The sequence below is a fragment of the Cyprinus carpio genome, chromosome B5, assembly GCF_018340385.1.
Source record: "Cyprinus carpio isolate SPL01 chromosome B5, ASM1834038v1, whole genome shotgun sequence".
Classification (NCBI taxonomy): Eukaryota; Metazoa; Chordata; class Actinopteri; order Cypriniformes; family Cyprinidae; genus Cyprinus; species Cyprinus carpio.
The window spans coordinates 27,645,093-27,663,390 of record NC_056601.1 but is presented as its reverse complement, the minus strand read 5'-3'; the positions used below and the strand labels follow the sequence as shown (position 1 = coordinate 27,663,390).

At 37.1% G+C, this 18,298-nt stretch overlaps 2 protein-coding genes across 3 annotated transcripts; both read left to right on the top strand.

Annotated features, from left to right (window-relative positions):
• The first annotated feature begins 4,655 nt into the window (after positions 1–4,655).
• On the top strand, positions 4,656–9,806 carry LOC109077931 (cytochrome P450 2J2-like). Its single transcript, XM_042725129.1, has 9 exons — positions 4,656–4,885; positions 5,649–5,811; positions 5,948–6,097; positions 6,254–6,411; positions 6,589–6,765; positions 7,135–7,276; positions 8,301–8,488; positions 9,299–9,440; positions 9,537–9,806. Exons 1-9 carry the CDS (start codon positions 4,703–4,705, stop codon positions 9,710–9,712), a joined length of 1,479 nt encoding a protein of 492 aa, XP_042581063.1. The 5' UTR covers positions 4,656–4,702; the 3' UTR covers positions 9,713–9,806.
• Positions 9,807–9,949: 143 nt separating this feature from the next.
• On the top strand, positions 9,950–18,298 carry LOC109077936 (solute carrier family 25 member 45). 2 transcript variants are annotated; one of them, XM_019093252.2, is made up of 6 exons: positions 9,950–10,593; positions 11,355–11,398; positions 11,496–11,567; positions 16,707–16,895; positions 16,989–17,229; positions 17,673–18,297. In XM_019093252.2, exons 1-6 carry the CDS (start codon positions 10,557–10,559, stop codon positions 17,954–17,956), a joined length of 867 nt encoding a protein of 288 aa, XP_018948797.1. In that variant the 5' UTR covers positions 9,950–10,556; the 3' UTR covers positions 17,957–18,297. The 2 variants fall into 2 exon arrangements, with proteins under 2 accessions (XP_018948797.1, XP_018948798.1); XM_019093253.2 differs by lacking the exon at positions 11,355–11,398 and having other exon boundaries at positions 17,673–18,298.

Here is an 18,298-nt window from a genome sequence, read left to right as displayed (position 1 = left end):
TTCAAATAAATATAATGTATGAAGCTCTTATGGCCTCATATTAAAGCAACTGTATGTAGTTTTGTGTATTTTTGCAAATTGGAACCCCTACATTTGTGATTGTAATTCTCTCGTAAACACACACCACTGTCCTACAGTGGATAGCTGTTGCACATGCATTTGTTCTTGCCGTAAAGCAATGTCTTTTTAGTGGAATTTCGTACCCACTTACCAAAACTTACATTCTCAAAGAACAGACAATCCTATTAAAAAAAGTTATTGTTCCATCAGAATTAATTTGAAACTGATATTTTACATTTAAAATTGTTTTAACTGAAGAACAATGTGGAATATTTGGACTGTTAAAATTGTCACTCCACTGGACTATTTAGGATGAAAGCACAAGGGTGATGAAAATTTTGTATGAATTGTGCAAAAAAAGAAGTAACTGTCACAAAAATCAGAGTACACTGATTACTACAGGGCAGTGCAAATAGGGTCAAACCCTGTGGCTCTTTGGCTCATTCTTGGGACCAAGGGAAGGGTTAAAGGTTTTACAGATTGCATGGCCACTTTACCCCCTACTGGTAGATACAGTAACTACACAAGTAGCTAGCAAAAGGCATCCTTTCTTATCATTCAGAAATCATCTTTCATCATTAATATCCATTCCAGAGTATTTGTTCTAGATTTTTTTTTTATTGTTAGTCAAGTCACCTTTATTTATATAGCGCTTTTAACAATACCGATTGTGTCAAAGCAACTTTACAGTATCAAATAGGAAAATAGTGTCGATGCAAAAGGACAATAGAAAAAAAATATTTTCAGTTAAAGGCAGTTCATCATTGAATTCAGTGATGTCATCATCCTGCTTAGTTCAGTTTAAATAGTATCTGTGCAATCAAGTCGACAAACCCCTATAAATTAAGTGTCCCCAACTAAGCAAGCCAGAGGCGACAGCGGCAAGGAACCAAAACTCCATCGGTGATAGAATGGAGAAAAAAACCTTGGGAGAAACCAGGCTCAGTTGGGGTGCCAGTTCTCCTCTGGCCAGATGAACCAGCAGGCTGATCAATGCTGCAGCAAAGTGTAATTGTGCAGAGGGCTCATCTGGTTCCATGGTCTTGTCCCGATAGCCGTCTAGGAGACAAGGTATTCACTGGGGATCCATGTCTGGGGTTCATCTAGTTGTCCTGATCTCTGCTGAAATTCAGGGCTGTAGAGGTCGTCTCTAGGTGCTGATCCACCATCTTGGCTGAATACAGACTGATCTGAGTGTATTGAGTAATAGAAATGTGTAAGTGTGTTATGTGTAAGCCAGGTTAAAGAGATGGGTCTTTAATCTAGATTTAAACTGACAGAGTGTGTCTGCCTCCCAAACAGTGTTAGGTAGATTATTCCAGAGTTTGGGTGCTAAATAGGAAAAGGATCTGCCGCCCGCAGTTGATTTTGATATTCTAGGCATTATCAAATTGCCAGAGTTTTGAGAGCGCAGTGGACATGGAGGACTATAATACGATAAGAGCTTGATCAAGTACTGAGGTGCTAAACCATTCAGGGCTTTATAGGTAATTATCAGGATTTTAAAATCTATACAATTTTTAATAGGGGTAAAGTGTATTGTTGTAAGAGTTGGTCTAATATGGTGGTTTTTCCTGGTTCTTGTAAGAACTCTAGCTGCTGCATTTTGGACCAACTGGAGTTTGTTTTTTAGGTGTGCAGAACAACCACCCAATAGAGCATTACAATAATCTAACCCTGAGGTCATGAACGCATTAATTAATGGTTCTACATTTGACATTGAGAGTACAGGTCGCAATTTAGATATATTTTTGAGATGGAAAAATGCAGTTTTACAAATGCTAGAAACATGGCTCTCGAAGGAAAGATTGCTATCAAATAGCACACCTAAGATCCTAACTGATGATAAAGAATTGACAGAGCAGTCATCAAGTGTAAGACAGTGTTCTAGGTTATTACATGTGGAGGTTTTAGGTCCAATAATTAACACCTCTGTTTTTTTCAGAATTTAGCAGTAAGAAATGACTCGTCATCCAGTTTTTTATATCGACTATGCATTCCGTCAGTTTTTAAAATTGGTATGTTTCGCCAGGCCACGAAGAAATATAGAGCTGAGTGTCATCGCATAACAGTGAAAGCTAACACCATGTTTCCTGATGATATCTCCCAAGGGTAACATGTAATGCATGAAAAGCAACGTTCCTAGTACTGAGCCTTGAGGTACTCCATACTGCACTTGTGATCGACATGATACCTCTTCATTCACTGCTACGAATTGATGGTGGTCAGATAAGTATGTATGTTATGATAAGTATGATAAGTAAGTAAGTACTGTATGATTTGAACCATTATAATGCTCTTCCACTAATGCCAACAAAGTTTTCTAGCCTATTCAAAAGAATGTTGTGGTCGATAGTGTTAAACGCAGCGCTAAGATCCAGTAGCACTAATAGAGATACAACCATGATCAGATGATAAGAGCAGGTCATTAGCAAGTATTTAATTCCATTAAATTATATACTGTGTGTTACCAGAGACTAATTTGTTTGGGATCTTTAAAACATGAAATGGTCTTATTGGAAATAAATGAACATTATTTGTATATTTTTGGTGCCATTACAATTGTTTTGCATCCTATTCCTGTGAAATACAACAGAACAAACAAGAAACTGAACTATCAAACAAACAGAAAATATGGACTTACAATAAGAAGCTTAAAGTGTATTATTGCAGCACTGGAAGACAATTCATCTTCTATTTATTCATAAACCGTGTCAATTTTTCATTAACCAAGTTTTTTTTTTTTTTTTGAATTCATGTTATGACCATCTAAACGCATTAACTTATGCATGATACATGAAAGGATCTCAAAAGGGTTGTGATGCAACTATCTGAAATGTACTCTCTTCACACTGAGTAAAATCCCACAGTAATACTGTTCATAGAGCATATGTTTAAAAATTCAAGTTGTCTTTAACACTGATTATCTTTCAAGGAATGTTATAACATTTCAGGAAATATAATAAATAATACATGTAGTGAATCATGTTTGTAAAGTATCTTAATTGTTTTTAAAATCGGTAAAGCTTCCAAGATTTGAACAAATACAATGCAGACTTCTACAAATAATGCTCATAAAGGCTGTTTATGTGTATGTTGATCAAAAATACTGTAAAATAGTAAGGTTTTTTATTTGTATTATATGTATTATATTTTATTGTATTTTATTGTTGTATTTTTATGTGTATGTTTTTCAAAAATACTGTAAAATAGTAACTCACATGATGTTTCAGAAATGACCAGATTACCAGTATTATATTTTAATGAAATTTATTCTTGTAATGAGATATCATTTTTAATATTACAAGAATTTCTAATTAATTTAATGCAATCTTTATTGAACAGTAGTGTAACTAACCTTAAATATTAAATGAACCTGGAAAATGTAAAAAAATCTACAACATATCTAACAACTGTAAATTGATGTTTATATTTAAATGTTACTGTTTTGGCAATTTAATACTAATTCTTTTATATTGCACCTGGTATTGCTTATGGCTGCGCAGTCTGGTCTGTATCAACAACCCCAAATTTAATGCTTTACATTATACTCTAGTACAATATTGCTCTATTTTCTGAGAATTAATTATAATGTAAGTTATGTAAGTTTACCTTTAGTACCAGTAACAAATGAGATTTCCCCTTGTGTGAGAACTACACCATCAGCAGAAAACTGCAGTCAGGTTTTAGCAGGGTAGCAGGTAGTGGCTTATAGCTGATTGTGGCAGTTCTCAGCCGGTGAAGAGCTCTATGGGAAGACATTAGGTGCATTTCAGTACTCAAATTGATGCTTCCCTATTTCCTCAAGGCTGTAACCTGGAAATCAATCAAAGTGTGCTGTCATGACAGACATATCAATTCTCCAAAAGAGGAGGTGAGGACAGAAAGGAAGCTCCCAGGAGAGAGGAAACACACCATGTTATCTGAAGTATATTGTTTACATGTCAGTTGTCATAACACAAATTTTCATCACCCTTCACATCTAGCATAACTGTTTTACTGTTATATTTTAAATAAACCATATTTCAGATATCTCAGTAGTACATCTTTCTTTATTCAGATTTATTCATAATGTTATGGTTTGCCAAGCCCTAACATAATGGTAGATTCTTTGAACCTTTCCAAATTTTTGGTTTAAAATGCAAGGACACTGCAAGACATTTTGCTTTTTTCCACCCTCATATTTCATCCTTGATGCTAAATTCTTGAAGTAGTACATATACAGTCTTGTTCCTCAAAAATATTGTAACATATCAGATGACATATCTGTCATATATGCCTCTCTTATTCCTATGTAAGTGTGACGAATGAGGATGGGACAACACACAAAATAAATAAAAACCTGAAATGCTTTAATATGTAAATGAAAAAAAAAAACTATTAAGAATTCATATGAACCTTTCTTTCTTTCTTTTTCTTTCTTTCTTTGTTTCTTTCTTCAAAGTTGTAACTGCTTTTCTATTCCACATGATAAAAAAAAAAAATCAAAATCAAAAATCAAAATTTACGTACTATTTTAAAAGGCTATTTTAAAATTTAAAATTTATTTATTTGACTACGTCTGTGATGATGAAATGCATCTAGTGACACGTGAGCTCGAGTGGACTTTGGAAGCAAATTCTGCACAGAGCAAAGCAGCACCATGCTTTTGATGTCATTACTGAATGCCTTGGATGTCAAGAGTTGTTTGGGACTTCTTCTCATAGCGTTACTAATTTTTGATTTTTGGAAAAGTAAGAAGGCGCCGAACTTTCCACCAGGACCATGGAGTTTTCCGTTTCTTGGCAACGTTTTCATCGGTTTCGACTGTCGTGTGATGGATGAGGTACAAGTTTCAGTCGTATTTCTTTCACACACGTTAAAGAAGAGCTCACAAAGATGCTTTCTGAAGCCGTGATGATATTATATTCTTAATGTCCATATATAGATTGGCAAATGTGACCGTGGGAACAGAAACGCTTTTATCAGGATAGTGTTTATTTCAACACGAGCACTTGCAGTTGCGCTGGAAACAATTGTGTACAGACATAAATGATGAAAACACTGATGTATATCTTTCAGTTAGTTTGTTAGGTTTACTTAATAACTGAAGTCATCATATAGGCATATACTTAAAATCTTAAACTATAAAAATAATATAATATGAAATAAAAGACCACAGAAGTGTAGAGAACATGACATGTTTAAGTAGACTTTTAAAAAGTGTATGTCAAATGAAAGTATTTTGAATCATTGTCTTAATCTTTTGTTTAAAGTACACTTATTTTGATGTCTAGACTAACATAACCACAACACCAAAAAAAGCAAACACAAAACCGCAACACCAAATTTGAAACAAAAGAGTATGTATACAAGGAATAATGATAACTAAACTAGACACGTGGTGAAATAAAAAATCATGAAAACAAAGTAAAACATGAAATGATTTAACAGGAAACGAATAGAGCCACTAACGTCAGAGATAATAAATTATATTTTAGTTTACCATAAAGGCTTATTCATATTTTAAAACAATAGAAGTTAATGGAAGTTATTTTAAAATGACATGTAGAAATGTATGTAATGTATGTAAGTTGCTGGTCATGCAGGTGGCTGCAAAATTTGGCAACATTTTCAGCCTCAGAGTGGGTTACGACAAGATTGTGCTAGTGTCTGGATATGAATGGGTAAAGGAGGTTTTGGTGACACAAGGAGACTACTTTCTGGACCGGATCATATCTCCTCCTTTTAAAGAAGTAGTTCAAGGAAATGGTGAGCCTAGTTTTTCTTGTGTGTCAGAATTATTGATAAGAACTACAAAAAGTTTACCTGAATCTCTGACATCAAAACCCAGTCACTTCATGAACAAGTATTGGCAAATTGTTTAAATTAACCTTTTTTTTTGCAGGCATTTCACTGAGTAGTGGATACAAGTGGAGGAAGCAGCGCCATTTTACTGCCTTTCACCTGAAGGCCTTTGCAGAGGGCAAAAATGCTTTGGAGCATCACATTCAACAAGAATGCATCAATCTGTGTCAGAGCTTTGAGGAAGAGCAAGGTGCGGTGCTGCATTTAGCCATGTCTTTGGTAGTTTGCCAAATTCACTACTTAGTGCTGCAAATTTAAACTTTAAATTCAATTTCATTACTGACTCACTCATATATTGTTCCAAACCCCATTTTTTGCTTAAAGTAACAATAATATTACTTGACAGGAAGCCCCTTCAACCCTCATGACATCCTAAACAATGCCTCTGTTAATGTAATTGGATGTTTTGTGTTTGGGAAGCGTTTTGATGACAACTTCACTGACTTCCAGAACCTACTTCTCAATTCAGACTCCATGTTCATAGAAAATATTCCACAAATTCAGGTACTTTTTCTTTGGTGAAATATAAAGGTTTTGTTTTTCCTAATACACTTATTTAAGCTAATCTTTCATAAATGAGTTGACATGGTATGCGGAAGGCTATAACGTTGACCATTTTTTACCAGATTATGTGAAATAAGATGATGTTAATGCAAATTTTCTGTTTTAATATATTTTTAGTTTTACAATGCATTTCCTGGGATTGTCAAACGTTTCTATGGACCACATAAGACAGCTTTATTAAACTACTCAAAGCTATCAACCTTCATTAAGAAACAAATTGAGAAACATAAGAAGGATTGGGATCCTTTTTATCATCGTGATTTCATAGATGCCTACATTGGAGAGATAGATAAGGTAAGACAGTGAAGACTTTCATTGATTATTTATTGATTCCTAAAGTACTCTGTGACAAGCATTATAATATCATAGATTTTTTTGCATCTAAAGTCAACACAAAATGGTATTCACAACCCATTTTAGGGCTTGAAAAATTAGAGAAAGGTAAAACAAAGTTATATGTTGCAATATAAAAGTTATATAGGTTAGATTTTTTATAAGACAAACTTTTGTACGCAATGAAAACAGGAACATGCATTAAGATAGAAAAATTTGATTTCATGTTGACTTAAAATTAGTGTGAATATCAATCATGACCTCTGCTATGCTTTGACAGAATGAGTTTTAAATCTGGTCCAGTGTGTCTGAATCATGGTTTTGTTTTAGAGACGGAAGGATGCAGAGGCTGCTTTCACTGGGGATAACCTTGCCTGCATCACTGTGGACCTGCTTAAGACTGGAACGCAAACCATGACTGACACCCTACGAGGGGCTTTACTTCTAATGATCAAGTACCCCAACATCCAAAGTAAGTGAACTTAAAAACATCTATTCTGTGAAAACACTATATAGATTTATAGTAATAGACTTACTTAATGAATAGTTTATTCGCAGCGGTTCTCAATTACAGTCCTCACGCCCCCCAGCTCTGCATATTTTGCATGTATCTTTGTTAACACTTGATTCAGATAATCAGCTCGTTAGAAGTGAGCTCCGTGCATGAATTGTGTTCCTATTGACATGGTCCCTACACAGTGTTTCTTGCACCCTACTCCCTGAGCAGGGGAAATCTTGCGCTGCGCAACGTCTTCACACACGAACAAGTGTGACATCATATACCTCTGTAAATAAATACAATTTAAATTCATGTCTCGCACACTTCGATGCACTTTGAATGGAACATATACGTTTGCTTCGAACTGGAATCATGGCGGAATATCCTGTGATGTCCATTTCGCAGGGCACTAACATTTGAATAGAACAAACGTCTGAAGCATAAGAAAAACTTACAAAATGTCAGAGCAGGGGGGCATGAGGACTGGAATTGAGAACCACTGGTTTAATGAAAATTTTAATTTGCTCAAAGGTCAAATCCAAGATGTAGATGAGTTTGTTTCTTCTTTAGAACAGATTTGGAGAAATTTAGCGTTAGATCTCTTGCTCACAACAATGGATCGTCTGCAGTGAATGGGTGTCATCAGACAGAAAGTCCAAAGAGCTGATTAAAACGTGACAACAATCCACAAGTAGTCCACACAACTACAGTCCATCAGTTAACATCTTGTGAAGTGACGCCCATTCTGACGGTACCCATTCACTGCAGAGGATCCATTGGAGAGCAAGTGATGTAATGCAATTTTTTTCCAAATTTGTTCTGATGAAGAAAAATATTCATCTTCATCTTTGGATGGCCTGAGGATGAGTACATCTTCAGACTGTTTTCTTTTTTGGGGGAATATTAATATAATTCATGATGTGAGTCACAATAACCTGTACTATATGTGGTTGTTAACATAGCCACTAAATTGTATGATTGTCGCCATTTTTCCTAGATAAAGTTCAAGATGAGATCGACTGTGTAATTGGAAAGTGGCGGCAGCCATGTTTGGTAGACCGAGCCAGTATGCCTTACACAGACGCAGTTCTTCATGAAACTCAGAGAGTGAGCAACATCTTACCTCTGACAGCGCCCCGTCTGACAAGTCGAGACTCAATACTGGCTGGATACTTCATTCCTAAAGTACTTCTGCTCTAGTGTTGTACCATTGTTGTACTAATGAAATGTCCCATGGAAGCACTTCTTTGATTGTTTTCTCCTTCAAGTTAATTGCTTTTGCTTGTATTTATTTGCTTTGGGTAATTTGTAAATTGCACTGGGTACGCACAGTATTGCAAACTTGAACAAGGTTTGTAAGGAAAAGTATTTAAATGTTGTTAATGAGCCTGATAAAATTAATTGATTTATATTAATATTGGTAATAAGTGGATCAAATATTCATATTAGTTTGAAAATCCTGATAAAGATTAATACCCCTTATGAAAAAGAAGTGCACTTTAATTGTTTAATGTGCACTTATAGTAGTAGTCAAACCTTAAAAGTACATTTTCAAGAATTGCACTTAAAGATAATATAATATTAATTAAATAAAAGGCCAATTAAGTGTACTTGTTAGTATATGAAATTACATCTGAAGATGATTACTTATGTCCTATTAGGTAAAAAAAACAACACAATTATATTAATTGCATTTAATAGAAATTTGAACTATAATACATATTCATTAATTCCAAATAACATGCAAACAACATTCATGTGTCTGAAAACATCACATTCAGTTCACACTTAATTATGTTCTTTTAAAATGCATTATTTCCGTAATAAGTACTCATTGTAAAAGTATGCTGAAGTATACTTCTTTTTCGCAAAGGGACTTACTTCATAGATATGGACGTTTGGCCTTGCGCTGATCAAAATACAAACTCTGCAAACTCTGGCATTGTATAATATATGTGACTGTAATTATATGAGTATTTTTTTCCTTTCACACAAGGCACACTGGTCATCTGTAATCTCTCATCTGTGCTAAAGGATCCATCACAATGGGAAAAACCAGATCAGTTTTATCCTGGACACTTCCTAGATGACCAAAGGAATTTTAGGAAACGGGAAGCATTTTATCCATTTTCGGCAGGTAGACTTTCATTGTATTTCAATCACACTTACAAATGATGTGTTTTAATGTAAGATGATGTTTGCATACATGTGTCCTGCCTTTACATTTGTCCAGGGAAAAGGTCATGTCTGGGTGAGCAGCTGGCACGAAATACACTCTTCCTGTTCTTCACTTCCCTCCTCCAGAGGTTCTCATTCTCAGTTCCTGAAGGACTAGGACCTTGCTTTAAGGACCAGGAACAGGTCAAGACGTCCCAAGAACCCTCGCAGATCTTTGTGTCATTACGTTGATAGAAACTATAGGACTCACATCTTAACTGATACCGAGCTCTATTAATAGATGGATGTTACGTTAATACATGCAGTAAAATGCAGTCAACATGCAGTGTTTGGATTAAATAATATCTTTGCATATAAATCTCTTTATCTCTCTCTCTGCCTCTCACTCTCTATCTGTCTATCTATCATCTGTCTGATACTGTTCAATATTAAAAAGATTTATTTGATAGTGATGAAGTATATGCAAGCACATATGCATTATTAATGTAATCATTGTTTTTTTTATGTTTAGACTGCAAAATGTTAATACAATGAAAATGTGAAAATTATGCTAAATTATAGCATGTAATTGTAAGATCCACTTTATTCCCCAGAAGCAAAGAATGAAAAAAAACCCCGTTGACATATACACAGTAGATATTTTCCTGCATTTCAGTGGTATTGTACAATTGCTATATATTTTGAAAATTATCCCTTGTAAAGAGAACATCATTTTAATAATAATACTAGGTGAAAGCAGTATTATAAACATTTGACAAGGTACATTATCACCACCAGATGGTAGTAGAGCAGCTCTTGAGACCAAACGATTCTTAAGACCCCCTCTTTCTCTCTCGATGTACTTTTTAGCAACAGTAACGTTAAGTTTCTTCCAAAAATGCAGATCCGCTGTGTTGTTAAAAGGCCAGAGTTATTGCAGTCGCTCTCGTGACAGTACAGTATACTGAAGCAAGATTATTTCTGCTCAAAGTGGACACAATCATGTTTTACCGTGAAATACGTGTTTTTGCTTGAAAAATATTTTATAGAATCGACTTATATTATTAGTGTATTTTACGAGTTTGATGAATGTGCAATGCCGCTTGTGGAGTTCGTCGCAGGATGGATTTCAGGTAATTCTTAACTTTGACTTTGGAATTCTTAACATGTCTGGTTGAAATAATGGGGAAAAACATAGCTAATAGATGACTTTGAATCAGGTCGGTTTTATCAGCCATTAACTGAAGTTATAAACAGGTCGGTAGTACCATGATATTCTTTACGACGCCCCTCATACCGCTCATACGTGTAAATACAATAGTGTATGAATATGTAAACGCTGGTAGCCTATATATCAGTGTATATTACTGGTAGCTGAAAGCATTAAGGCAATATAACAATAGACTTCACCATACTTTCCCCAGTTGATATCATTAAGACAATTTGTATTGCAAGTAAACTGAAATGTTATGATCATATATGAAAATAGGGCATAATCTAATTAAATATGCACTAACTTGCATACATTTCCAGAAGAAAAATTAGACCATCATAAAGCCAGATTCAGCTTTCTTGGTTCATTTTGATGATATAAATAATAATGATGATAAAAGTCAAAAATAAAAATCACAGTGTTTGGTGAACTTTCACCAATTCATCCTTTTCGTAAAAACCTTTAGAACAGATAGAAATAAACTGTTAAGTTTGGTGTAACATCTAATAACAACTGCCTCAACAACTAATATGATTTCTTCACAAATGGTACAGCTGCAGTACTTTGTACAAGGTTATAAGAAATATAGTCATTACTCTGTTACTCTATTATATATGTTTCATAATATCAGACTGCAAACTGTTCAATGATTCACAAATGGTTAATCATATATGGTGTCAGGTGCTGTTGGTTTAGTTGTTGGCCACCCTTTGGACACAGTAAAGGTGAGGTACTTTGATTATAGATTTGAAATATGTGTGATTTGCTGGTTTTCAGTCACTGACACTACTAATGCAGTTGATGCCTTTATTATGTTCATAGGTGCGCTTGCAGACCCAGGCTGTGTATAGAGGGATATTTGATTGTGTGGTCAAAACATACACACATGAAGGAGTAAGTTATCAAAAACTACATTGTACATAAACTGTATATACAGTACATATACATATACAAAGTTTTGCTTTTATCAAAGGCGACTGTGAAAATAAATCTGCATTGTTAATCCTTTTGATCTTTTATTTAAAAAATTTACAAAACTCATTTTTCATTGGAGAATAAGAATTTAAAATGGGGGGCTCAATCTGAAATAAATGTTTTTCTCTAATACACATTGGCCACAATTAATCATTCCCTTTTATCCAGTACTTTTTGCCAAGATAACAGCTCTGAGTCTTAACCTTGATAAACTTAACCTTAACGCATGATAAGATTAGAGAACACCTGACAAGAGTTCAGAGACAATTTCTTCATACAGAATCACTCCAGACCCTTCAGATTTCCAGGTCCATGTTGATTGTTCTCCTCTTCAGTTCAAACTATCCTCCTCACCTTGATAGACACAATAGACACACTTCTTCTTCCAGGCAGATTTGTAACATTTTCTGATGATTGAAAATTTTTATTAATTGCCCTAATGGTGGAATTTTCAATTATTAAGCTCTTTTCTTACATTCACTTTCTAATATGCAAAGCTCAACAATATTTTGGTGCATATCAGAGCTATATTCTTTAGTTTTACTCATTGTGATGGATGATTAAGGGAATTTAGCCTATGTTTTCATGGTTTCTGTTCAGTTATACTTTAAGTTTGCATCATTTTCGCTTGTGTTTGTTGTCATGGTTCCTGATTTAAGGTCATCCTTATGTTCAGGTGTGTCTTGTCTCATTTGGTCTGCGTACTTAATTTTCTCTCTTTTCAGTTTAAGTTGGTCGGTTATTGATGTTTGTACCTCACGTGTGCTGATTATGGATTACCTTTGTCTTGTGGAATAAACCCTATTTGATTTAACTACTTCGTGCACCTTCAGTCTATCTTCAATCTAGCAGCTCCATGACAGAATAACTGACCAGAAAGAAACGAAAGTGCTGTGATTTACCCTTGTTTATTTTTTATTATTATTATTTTTTTTTGTCAGAGTTTTTGTTTTCCGTTTCTCTATGGATCACTTTAACCTGCTTTTCCTTGAGCATGGAAACCACTCCCTCGAGGAGCATGTGGAAGAATTCCTAGGTCTCACCCATCTGACCACCTTCCTGGAAGACTGCCTGAGCACGTTCTTACGCGCAGATTGAACAATGCTACACATGCGCAGTTGTCTGGGGAATGTCCTCGAGGGAGCTTTGCAGCATATGTAGAGTGGGTGCTGGTGTCCTGTGGATCAATGACAACACCAGCTCCACTCCAGACCCAAAGCCCAGCCAACCATCACCCCGCTGCACAGTGTGTCAGCCAGAGCCCAACGCAGAAGGAGAGCCAAAGCCCATCACGACCGATGAGCCATCACCAGAAAGAGTGACAGGACTGAGGATCACCCCAGAGCCAGAGACTCATCTGTCGTCTGACCAGGTGCTAGAGCAACAACGCACGCAACAGTGGATGAAACAGTGGTGGCATTCACCTCAGAACTGTCTGTCTGTCCCGTCACGACCAAGGAGGTAGTTCCCCTATCCGCTGCCCTGTCTGTGCGGGGAGTTGCGCTTTGGTGTGTATGGGCTGCATAAACCTGCCCAGAAAACCCTGTCTGTCATGTATTCCCACCCAGCCTCCCTCTTCCAACTCCTCTTATGAGCCGTCTGCCATCTTCTGCCTCGCTGCCACTGCATCCTGCCCAGTCCCTCAGCTCATCCTCTGCTTTCCATCTGTGGAGCAGATTCGCTTTGGGTCTGTCAGTCTCCAGCTCCACCGTGGTCAGGGGATCCTGGTCTCCGTTTTCAGCCTCCAAGAACCGGACTCTGCCTCGGCCCATCGACCCAGCTGCACCACCATGGCTCACAGCTCTAGCCTGAGTGATAGTGTCTATCACTGCCTGTGATAGGCCACTAAAGTCTGCTGTGTCCAGTCAAGAAGCTACATGTGGAGGTTCCAGGGATCTGGATGCGGGTGCCAAATGGTTTCCCCCTTCCCGCGAAAGGAGAATATATCAGGAAGGGGCTGTCACAAGGAGCATAAGGTTTGAGAAATAGGTCTGTGTGGGCCAATAAGGTGCAATCAACAAAACCTGCTTCTCATCCTTCCTGATCCAGCACACTGTATGTGCAAGGAGGCTCACTGGGGGAACTGCAAACTTGTGCAGACCCTGGGGTCAGTCAGGGAATAAAACAGTTGGCAATGGGAGGACTCTTAGGAAGCAAACAGGTCCACCTGAGCTTCCCCAAATCAACTCCAGATCATCTATACCACCTGTGGATGGAGTCTCCATTCTCTTATGAACATAATTTGTAATGAGAGCGCATCGGCTGTACGATTGAGCTCCCCCAGGATGTGAATGGCAGGCAGTGACTTAAGCCATGTTTGACTCCAGAGGAGGAGATGGCGGGTGAGGTGTGACATGCCATGAGAGCATACTCCCCTCTTGATGGTTGATGTACATAACCATTGCAGTGTTGTCCATCCGGAAGAGCAAATGCCTGCCCTGAAGCAGCGGATGAAACCGGCATCAAATCGGTTTGTGAGATCGGTCATGTTGACTGAGTCCAACTCCATACCAAGAAAAGTGATGCTCTGCACAGGGGAGAGCTTGCTCTTTTCTCAGTTGACCCCAGACCCAAAGGCTGAGATGCCTGAGCACCAAGTTCCTGTGCTCACAGAACAGATCTCATGAGTGAGCTACTATAAGCTAGTTGTCTAGATAGTTGAGGTAAGACCTGACCAGGTAAGATCAAGATATGAAAGTACATGAAAGGTCATGTGCCCTTCAGGTTGATCGCTTCTAACCATTCCTGGATCTGAACACATGAAAGAATGTGTTCTGCATCAACATCCTGAACGGGAGCTTGTGAAGGGCCCCAATTTAAAACACGCAGTTCCAAGATCGGTTGTATTTGGAGCACTTTTATTGCGTCCCTTGGCTGTAAACCCTGACCGTATTTCGGCCGGAGGGACAGGCTCTATTGTATCCTTCACCAAAAGGACTGCAATCTCCACATGTCCTGCAAACATATCCTCTTGGCATGTGGTGAAGGAGAGTGCTGGGACTAGAGATCTTCTTGGGTCTTAAAATCCGTACCCGACCCGAATTGACCCGGCTCACTTCTTACCCAAAACTGACGTGCATAAATATTTTTTTTAAAGAAAGACCTGACCCGATGAAATAAGACCTGAGTATGACATGGCATTTATTTTTGAACCCGACTGGTCCCAAACTTAAACAGCTTTGACGTGGGCTCTGCCTGTAGCCCCGCAGTCAGTCAAGATAAAAATCCCAGTGTCCTGCTCACTGATTTGGCTGCTGTTCCAATACTTTCATTTATTTACTAGTTACTTTATATTTTTGGCTGTCTGATGGATACATTATTCCTGAGTTTGACTTTCAATTGTGACCGGATTTGAAAACTAAATGTGATAGCTTGAAAAGAAGCAAATTGATTGCCTATTAAATCATGTTATTTAACAAACATGATTTACCTCATCTCTAGTGAAGAGCTTCTGCACACAAAAAAAGAAAAGCCCTGCACGAACATGCAGTTTAATGAACTGAGTGGATTTCCATGATCTCAAATGGATTTTCAGGTTACAAATGTAGGCCATGTTCCTTTTCTATGTGTGTTTCTCAAATGAACTTAACACAAACGCCACAAGTTTGCATCCGGGATAGTTTAAAAAAATCTTATCGGGTCCATTTGAGAAAAAAGCACATTTTATTTTAAATTACCCAAGGCCGCTTAAACCGAACCCGACCCGTGTCTGAGGCTCTCTTAGAAGATTTGTACCCAAACCCACTCAGGTCACGGGCTGGACCTTGGGTTTTCAGATCCAAGTGGACCCATGAAGACCTCTAGCTGGGACTGACAGTGAGAAAGAAACTTATATACCAATATGTACAGGGAGTGGCGTGGCATCCAAATTTCACTTGCCAATATTCATTGGCCATTTCTTGTAAGTGATTGGGCTCCCAAGTGAGACCCCATAACGCCAGTATCAACATAACATCGAACGAGACTCACTGAAAGGGAACAGTATTTCAAAATCAGCACTGTATAGTAATTCTGAACATAAGCACAAACTGTTATGTTTGACACACTTTTAATGCTTCTTCACGCTACATATTGATAAACTAACTATGGATATATTAACAACTCTATCTTGTATAGCTTTATGTATATTACGTATTTACCTACACAGTTTGTTCCTTAAGTTTACAAAACTTTCCAAATAAGAGCTCTTACTTAGGACTGCTCTTGTTAAGCTAGTTTTAAAGTTTTACATTCCCTTGGTTACAAATATTGTGTGTTACCTTCTTGAGTATCAGTGAATGTTTGCACCTTTTGTGAGTTGCATATGAGAAAAGATGAATTTTAACATGATATAGACAGTTTTTTTTAAAGAGCTCAAATGTGTAGAGGATGCTGGTAAAACCAAGAATGTGCAGGTCCTGGATTTTTCTGATGAACAGGGCAAAAAAAAAAAAAAAAAAACGTTTGAACAGCTATCAAAAAACCTTGCAAACGTTCATCCAGGAAGCAATACACCATAAGAACCAAGGGAATTTTAATATAAATATATTCAAAAAGAAAGTGTTTTTTTTTTTTATTTGAATAATATTTCATAATATTATTGTTTTTTTGATCAAATGAATGCAGCCTTGGTGAGCAAAAGAGACATAAAGAAAAAAAGAATAGAGCAAGCTAGTATTAGAGGGCTTTTTTGCTTTTTTTAATTGTACAATAAATACAAATAAAAGAAATAGAATACAAAAAGAATAGAGAAGCTAGTGTTAGATTTTCTTTTCTTTTAAGAAAACAAGCAGTTAGTAAATTAATAGAGTGCAAGTCTAAAAGGGGCAAGTTTTTTTAAAGAATAGAATTAGAATAGAGATAGAGATGCTAGAGTTAGTGGGTCAAATAAAGATGGACGAGATGTGTTTTTAGTCGATTCTTGAAGATGGCTAAGGATTCAGCTGCTCTGATTGAGTTGGGCAGGCCATTCCACCAATAAACACTTATGTTTGTTAGAAAATTGTTTTAAAAGTTGCCTCTGTGTCTATGAAATGTTAATCACTTGAATGACAGATCTTCTTTTTGCTTTTTCCCCAGTCTCGTGGATTTTTTAAAGGCATGTCATTTCCTGTCATCTCTGTTGCCATTAGCAACGCTGTGGCTTTTGGTTCATACAGTAATGCGCTGGATTACCTTACTCGGTCAGGTCACAACAACTCTGACCAAAGCAAGCGGTCGTCACTCACTGCTGTGTTCATGGCCGGGTGTTTTTCAGGGTTAGCACAGGCAAGTCTGGGCATCAAGCCAGCAAAGTCCAAAACAATCTAAAGCAACACATTGCATGTCACTAATTTGTGCTAATTTGATCCACTCTCACAGTTGTTTGTTTCAGCACCGATAGACCTGGTTAAAGTGCGTCTGCAGAACCAGACGAAGTCAGGTGGAAATAAGTACAGAGGCCCCATACATTGTATTGCTGTGATCTTAAGAGAGGACGGGGTGAAAGGCCTTTTCAGAGGAATTTGGGCTCTTGCCCTGCGTGACGTGCCTTGTTTTGGACTTTACTTCCTGCCATATGAGCTGATCTGCAGTATGCTGACTGAGAAAGGGAAGCAACCAGGTAATTTTGCATAAATAAATATGTTAGTATATTGTATTTGTAAGTTTCTATTTATGGCTGTATATTATATACAATACTATATAGAATATGTATATTATATATTACTATATTAGATATGCAAGTTGAAATATCCTGAAATATTTGGTAAGATTTTACTATAAGTCTTATAAAATTAATATTTACAGTATATTCATAATAGAGTATTATACATTATGATGTTATTTTTTTTAATGTATTAATTATATATTAATATTTTTGTAAGTTTATATTTATGGTTGTATATTATTTATATTATTTCATATTATATATATGAATACAGCTCATCATTCATTAGGACTGATTATTTAGCAAAGTTACTAAATAGTTTGCAAAATGCAATTTCAGGAGGCCCACACATTTTCATAGTGATATACCGAGTAGTAATATGAAGATGTGGTCTTCAGGTAACACTGCTGTCCTGGTAGCCGGTGGTGTTGCTGGCGTGGTCACATGGGCCTGTGCCACCCCCATGGATGTGGTGAAGGCTCGACTGCAGATGTGTGGCGGCGGTGGTCGCATGTACAGCGGTGTGCTGAACTGCATTACTGTGAGTGTGCGTGAGGAGGGCATGCGGGTCTTCTTCAAAGGCCTTCTTCTGAACAGCGTCAGAGCATTCCCTGTGAACGCCGTGACCTTCCTCAGCTTTGAGATGCTGCTGAGAGCCATGACCGACTCGCCTCAGGACTGAGGGACAGCTGCAGGATGATGGATTTTTGTAGGCCAAAATCCAGAAACAAGTTCACAAATTAGCATTTCCATCAGTTCCATCAATCTTTGATGGGATTATTTGAATGGAGCATTGGTTAAATGGCTGAAATAAGGTCTGTGGTGAACACAAGTTCAATATATCTTAAAGGGTTAGTCCACCCAAAACTGAAAATTAACCCATGAATTACACATTCAAGGCATCTTAGGTCTATATGACTTTCTTCTCTCAGACAAATCCATTCGGAGTTACATTAAAAATTGTCTTTGATCTTTCAAGCTGTTTAAAGGCAGTCAGTGGGTGTTGCAGTGCATCAGTCCAAAA

What these genes read in the sequence shown, in the direction of transcription:
- LOC109077931 (XM_042725129.1), top strand. Translation starts at nt 4,703, where the DNA reads ATGCTTTTGATGTCATTACTGAATGCCTTGGATGTCAAGAGTTGTTTG. An exon ending in ACATTGGAGAGATAGATAAG is followed by an intron (nt 6,766 to 7,134) that starts GTAAGACAGTGA and finishes GTTTTGTTTTAG; the next exon opens with AGACGGAAGGATGCAGAGGC. An exon ending in CAAGTACCCCAACATCCAAA is followed by an intron (nt 7,277 to 8,300) that starts GTAAGTGAACTT and finishes CATTTTTCCTAG; the next exon opens with ATAAAGTTCAAGATGAGATC.
- LOC109077936 (XM_019093252.2), top strand. Translation starts at nt 10,557, where the DNA reads ATGCCGCTTGTGGAGTTCGTCGCAGGATGGATTTCAG. An exon ending in ACCCTTTGGACACAGTAAAG is followed by an intron (nt 11,399 to 11,495) that starts GTGAGGTACTTT and finishes TTATGTTCATAG; the next exon opens with GTGCGCTTGCAGACCCAGGC. An exon ending in GTTTTTCAGGGTTAGCACAG is followed by an intron (nt 16,896 to 16,988) that starts GCAAGTCTGGGC and finishes CCACTCTCACAG; the next exon opens with TTGTTTGTTTCAGCACCGAT.